The following is a 6,951-nucleotide window of genomic DNA, read 5'->3' on the forward strand; positions in this document are numbered from 1 at the left end:
CGATCGAAGTCCTCATGACTTGTTAAGGGATGGGTTGTCAAGGGCATGAGCTAGAGTCCAGCAGTATCATAACTAACCTCTTTGTTTCTTATAATTATTACATGCCTGAATGAGGGCACATCTCCAGATACATTTTCATGGAAGTGATGCCCGGCAGCCTCCCAAAGTCAAGCAAGTTTCAGATTTCTGCAAGATGGTGAACAGTCGACTCTTCCTCCTCCCCCAACCTCCACACAAAATCCATACGCAGCTCCATCATTAGCATCTTGAGTTGATACATCCCATTAAAACAAATACTGGGGTTGATTTTCTGTTGCATTAAAGGTTTGTGGGGCCTTTAAGGGATATAAATGGCCTTGGGGAATACCCCCATTAGCCACAGTGGCTCTCTATTAGCTCCCCTCCTAGTGTAAGGGGAAGGATGGTCCAATGGTAGAGCATTAGCTTAGGACAGGGGAGACCTGGGTTTAATTCCCTGCTTCAGCAGGGACTTCCTGTGTAACCATGGCCAAGTCACTTAGGGAACTGAGGCCCAGAGACGCTATCTGGAAAAAGGGGCTAACAACATTTCCTTACCTCATAGAAGCATTGTAAGAATAAATACATTAGGGATTGTGAAACACCTGGAGATCTACCAATGACGGTATAGAAACAGGCTATTGTGATGATGTAGAGACTGTATGTGGACCCAGGACAATAAGCTATGGCTACTTTTTGAGCCTATGGGAAGCAGAGAGTTTAAATTAGAGCAGTCCTGAGGCAGCTCTGATGCCAACGACCAGACAGACCCTGACAGGCTCCAGAATACAGTGAGCATAAAGGGGACTTAACCCCTTTCCCCACCAGTTCCTGTGTTCAACACTGGGATGGCGGAAGCAGACAAAGTTCTAGATGGCCATAGGGAAGTGCTTGTCAAACAGATGCTGCTTTAACTGATCCTCCAAGGAGCTATGCTTTACACAGCAGTGGAGGGGAGGAGGCAGGAGCAAGGTGGCTTTGCAGCCAGGAATGCACAGTCAATGTGAAATTCCCCCAAAATAATTACCATAAAGGGCAAATTTTCACAGGTTTGCCCTTCAAATATATGTTAAAGGGGAAAGCAGGCAAAGGAAGGACTCCAGACGAGCGCAAGAAAGAATCAACAATATCCTGTAAAGTCCAAAATTACAAAGGTATTTTGGTGCCTAAAGATGCAAATCGACACCTAATGGGATTTATAAAGCATCTAAGTGAGTTAGGAACCTTTGCTGCTTTGGTACATTGCTCAGTCTCCTCAGATACCGACCTACATTTTTAGGCATCAAAACGCCTTTATAAATGTGGGCCTAAGTTTTTAACTACTAAATTCTATTACTTACTGATTGCAATCCACCTTTATATGAGGAGCACTGCACTATGCACTCTCTTCGGAGCTGGTTCCATTCCCCCCCACACACACACAGCTGATGCTAATCAGAAACGCTTTATGCCATATCTATTCCTTACCAAGAGTTTTAATTTCTCCTAATGTTGACTGCACAGTACCTTTGGTCTGCTCTTTACAGACACATGAATAGCTCTTCCATCTCATGCTGTCAAGACAGGTATTTATCAATACTGGGACTTTCCTAACAGCAGCCTCCTTGCTTCTTTTGTCATGGTTGTAAACATTTGGTTCTCAATGGGATGGAGGAACTTCTAAGCTCCACACTAGTAAACTGCAGTGTAGCCATAATTTTTTTTTTGCAAGTATGGACTGTTCCACTCTGTTCCTCCAATAATATTGGGGAGAGCAAAATAAGTTTTGCTATTAGTTAGTCTGGCATCACTGATATTTACAAAACCTTAACTGTATTTCTGACTGGGATTATTTTAAGTCTAGGATCCCAGATAAGGTCACTCCACTCTTCTCAGCCATGCATTCAACATCCCCAATTATTAGGGTTTGAAATAAAAACAGATGTTCCCACCCTGTTGTAAAAAACAAACAAACCTTCAAACTCTTCTCTATCTTTCTGGCTCCAAATCCAACAACTCATTTTTTTGTCTAAAAGTGTATTGATGTCATGAAGTGTTTAATGTCAAATTCATGCCACGGCTGGATCCATGCCACTGGCGCAGGCACAAGGGAGAGCGATCTCTAGAAAATGAAGTGGATCAAAAGCCTGAAATGAAATCCTTGTTTAATGGAGAGGAAGCCCATGAGATACACCTCTACCCCGATATAACACGACCCTATATAACACGAATTCAGACATAACGTGGTAAAGCAGTGCTCCGGGGCGGGGAAGGGGGTCGCTGTGCACTCCGGCGGATCAAAGCAAGTTTGATATAACACGGTTTCACCTATAACGCGGTAAGATTTTTTGGCTCTCGAGGACAGCGTTATATCAGGGTAGAGGTGTATTAGCAAACCCAGTTAAGCAGCCCTGGGTCTATGCTCAAAGGAAATGACACATTCACAGTAACAGTTTTTTCAATATGAGTCTGTCATCTTCCTATTTAAAAATGTCACCCATGTAGTTTCAGTGTCCCAGAATAACAGGGAAAGGGTAAAATGCTGGGTTTACTGCATCTTTCATTGCTATGCTTTTCTGCAAATAACCCCATGGTTGGTACAAGGCTCAGGAACAAGTCGGATGTGCAAGGCCATCTAAGGCAAAGCTCTAGTGTAGAATGGACTTGTACCTCCACGATATACAGAGGAACAAATCCTCACAAGATACATTGGGTGTAGCAGGGCTCAAACTGTGATCCATGGGACTTATACAGTCCCAATTACCATCGCACCCGAACACCTAACAATGTTTAATATATTCATTAACTGGTAGTCCAGAGTGTCTGTGGAGAGCTGGCTGGCCACATGGTATCTTTGCCAGCTGCTAATGTAATCCACACACCTCCTGGGTGTGGTGTTCTGTCCCATCTAATGGCACCAAGACCACTTAGAGAGAGAGATAAAATGAGTCTGCTCTACCGACTTAGCTAACAGGCAGCTACTGGCTTTTAGCTCATGCAATAGAGACTCCCAAGTTTGATCCCGCCCGCCGACAGACGTGTTACAAGTGAGGGCTTGTCCAGGATTTCAACTGGGAAGACTCTGAAGCTCAGGATGTGCTTCCTCAGATAGGGGAAATATAAAAGCAGCAAAGATGCATCTGACGAAGTGGGTATTCACCCACGAAAGCTCATGCTCCAAAACGTCTGTTAGTCTATAAGGTGCCACAGGATTCTTTGCTGCTTTTACAGATCCAGACTAACACGGCTACCCCTCTGATAGGGGAAATATGTAACCCACACACCTTCTGGGTCTGGTGTTCTGTCCCATCTAGTGGCACTCAGTCCACTTATAGAGAGAGATAAAATGAGTCTGCTGACAGCCAGTTGACTTTTAGCTCATGCAGTAGAGGCTCACGCACTAATAAATTCCAGAGATCCCCGGTTCAGTCCTGCACGCCAGCGACCGGGGTCTGTCAGAGTTACACTAAGTCACATTAAAAAAAAGCCAGATATACACAACATCATTTCCTGATTTTCCCCATGGAGGCTATTGCTGTAGTTGCTGCAGAGACATTCTGGGATCCCCAGTGGTATTCGGAATGGAGATGTCTAAAACATTGTCTGTCTCAATTAAGGGGCAGGTAATGCTACTGAGAACTCCTAGCACAATGCAGGAAGTGCAAAAAGCAAGCAACCTGTGAACAAAACAACTTCCTGTATCTTTGAGCCAAGTGAATTAGCACTCACTGACTCTGCCTTCCCTATAATCTAATGCCCAGGAGGAAAGCAATATGCACACCACACCAAAGGTGCTTTTAATAAGAATGGCCATTAGAGAAAGCAGGAGACACAGACGCTTTCTGTTTGAGAGCATATTGTAACAGATGGCCTGGTAAGCAGAGCAGAGCGAATTTGCACTGAGGTACCTCAGCCTACGCCTGGTGAGCTGAGGTTTTGTATTCCAGCTCCCACTCGTATCTTCAACCACTGAATCATAGGAGGCTCTACAAAAGGCAGCTGCAGGTTGGGGGGGGATTGGGGGGAAGAGGGACTTTCAAGTCTGTATTGTTCAGACAATAGGAATCCAAAACAAGGAAAGAAGTTTACTTTGAAGCCAGTGGCATTTATTTTAATCCACATTTTTCCATTGAATTTTTGTTTCAACAGAAATTTTCCAACCAGCTCTACGGTGTACTAAGAGTTGTCACCTTTCCTCCAGATGGGAAGGAAAGCTCTGTCTTCACAGCTGGCACCAATCCCGTTTCCTGACTGATGTCTAGTGGTTGAGCTCAGGCTGGTTGCACAGATGGAGTCACTAAAACTAGCATATCTTCCTTCCCCAACTCATGTAACATCCGTTAGTTTGTGGGTGGAGGAAGTAGCTGTCTGACACTTGGCCTGTATACCCGGTACCTCTTCACTTCCTATAGTTTATTAAAGCTTCAAGCACATGTGCTTCAGAGATATTTTATTGTCACGGGTTAATCTGCTCTTGCCTTCTTCTATTCAAGGCCTGCTGAGGGACCTGTCCAGCCCCTAGCACGGGGTAATGCTAGAACACAGGTCTACCCTGACCAAACCTTTTATATGAAACCTCCCTTTTATAGTCTGAGCGTCATAGATCTTGAAGATCCTTTTTGTTGGAGGAACTTCAGGGCTAGCGGGATCAGCTCTGCACTGAGAAATTCACTCGGAGAAGAGTGGGGTGAATTCTACTTTGGTTTATGTCCCTTTTCATGCCCTGCTTGTAATAAGGGTTTGATGCACAAAATCGCTGGCAAGAAACTGAAATTGGATTATGATCCCAAGAGGTCATACTCCAGCCTGCCCAGCACAAGTTCTGGGGGTCAGCTGCCTCTGACGAGAGCCCTCCTCTCTCCAACTCCCTGCTCAGGCTACTTGTTAAGGAGGGGATAACAGGTAAGGAAGAGATGACAGGTAAGAAGCACTCGTCAGGAAGAGGCACAGTCAGTATCTTCCCAGACAGAGCAGTTAGAGTCAAGCCAGACAAAAGAAGAGATTTAAGCTTTAAAAATAAATGGCAGAGAAAATAAGTGTGGAAGGGTTCCAGCCTGGGAAGCTGTTTGACTGCCTTAGTCACTGCCAGGGGAGAGAAGTATGGAAGGCATTCAGCAACCTCAGCTTGTAATCGCCCTTGTTCAACCCAGAGCCCTGTGGCTGACCCTCTCTTAGGCAATGTGGGTCTGACTTTCAGAAGAGCTGTGTGCACAGAAACACAGCTGATGTCACTGGGAGCTGCAGCGCCTCCGTGTTTGTTTTCCCCATCTGGAGATGTGTCCTCCCTTCAAAAAGCATTTTCTGGCACCTCTCTTAGGACAAATACCTTTTCCTCTCTCTTAGAGCCTCTCCTTTGGCCTGCTAACTCCTCCGACACACCTTCTTATAAGGTCACAGAATGAGAGAGAAAGTGTTCTCTTCAGGGTACAGGAATTCAACTCTTCTGAAAGGAGCCACATGAATTTAAGTTTCTCGGCAAAGTAAATGAGATCAGCTGGGGACTTTTGCTCTTTTACAGAGTATCCAGGCAATCCTGACAGCATCCTCCAGCAATCGTTTGAATAGGACAATTAAGGCATCTTGATTCAATGACTACACATATTTCTAGCCCCTGGGAGTTTAGTATCTTTCCCTGCCAACAGCTACATGCTGATTAGAGTCCCAGTCCTCCCCCATTTAAGTTCATGGAAGTTTTGGCATTGAATTCAATGCAAGAGGATCCAACCCTAGCTGGGTCCATGGCTGGGCCCTTTCTGCACAGAGAGGCCCCTTCACAGGGTTACTAGCATTTTAGCAGGTCAGGGATTGTTACATTACTCCTTGAGGAATAGACCTCGTTTGGCTTCCGTGAGACAGATAATTAATATTACAAGCAATTAAAAGTCATAGCTGGGATAAATGAACTAAGAAGGCTTTGCCAGAGTTACGGACCAACGTTCTGAAATGAATCCAGGCTAGTACTTGAACAATTAGTAATAAATACTTAAAGCCTGGCACATCACCATATGACTTAAATGACACATAGCCAACAGGAGCATGCAGGAGGGGGGAGCGGACTATACGTACAATATCCCTATTAACAAAGCCGAGTTTTGCAAACGCTTCATGTCTTAATGTCAGAAGTAGTTAACTATTTCCTGGCTATCCACCATTCCATTACCACCTTCCCTCAGCCCTTTAGCACTTTACTTCTGGGACACAGTTCAACACACAGCTGCTGCAGTTAAACCTTGAACTGTAACTGTTAGGGTTATGTAGTGGCACATAATTAATTTCTTTTCAGCACTGTATTTGTTCAAACAATCTCCTATATAAATTTCTCACTATTAGTTCTTAAAGTTTTGTGATTTTAAATTAGTGTTGTTCTTACTGCATAGATTAGTGCTATTAAAAGAATTTATTGTAGGTTTCTATAAAGCAAAGTTTTTTTTAATACTATGGTTATATTAATAACTTAAATGGGTATCTTTATCTCTTCAGTAAGAGATTTCACCCTTTAAATTTTTGAGATAAACAATAAGATCTGAGCTAATAAGATTTTCCTCCGGTTTAGAGAGAAACTGGAAGGGAATCAAAACTCTTATCCGTTGTGCAAAACAAAAAAAAATGCTGCACATATTTAAATTTGTGGGCGAAACAAATGAATTATTAAAGAGTTTGATTGCTATGTGAGTGCATTGCATCCGGCGAGTTATACTCTGTAGCAGTATGAAAATCCAATCACTGTGGACAGGATGAGACAGTAAACTACTGAAACAAGCAGGGACACATTCCACTTTACACAAGTTTACTCCAATTCTTTTCTCCTTTTTATTAGGCAGCAAGCAGCAGTCGGGCATCTACCCAAGCAATGAGATCAGCCTTACCTTTGCATTCCCTTATAAACTCTTCATAGTCTGTTCCTTGGTCTCCGGGGACTATTGTAGAGCCATCATACTTAAAAGTCACCCTTGG

At 43.8% G+C, this 6,951-nt stretch overlaps 1 protein-coding gene and 1 long non-coding RNA gene across 2 annotated transcripts in view; one reads left to right on the forward strand and one right to left on the reverse strand.

Moving 5' to 3' along the window:
- Nucleotides 1-6,951, reverse strand: part of COTL1 (coactosin like F-actin binding protein 1) — a 29,081-nt gene that overhangs the window by 21,369 nt on the left and 761 nt on the right. The window contains exon 2 of the mRNA XM_032777570.2: nucleotides 6,864-6,946. Within this exon, the coding sequence (XP_032633461.1) occupies nucleotides 6,864-6,946 (83 nt within the window). The remainder of the gene's footprint in view (nucleotides 1-6,863; nucleotides 6,947-6,951) is intronic.
- On the forward strand, nucleotides 4,796-6,664 carry LOC142047965 (uncharacterized). Its single transcript, XR_012657301.1, has 2 exons — nucleotides 4,796-4,899; nucleotides 6,553-6,664. It is a non-coding gene; the product is annotated as an uncharacterized LOC142047965 (long non-coding RNA).

Source organism: Chelonoidis abingdonii, chromosome 19 (assembly GCF_003597395.2).
Source record: "Chelonoidis abingdonii isolate Lonesome George chromosome 19, CheloAbing_2.0, whole genome shotgun sequence".
Lineage (NCBI taxonomy): Eukaryota > Metazoa > Chordata > Testudines > Testudinidae > Chelonoidis > Chelonoidis abingdonii.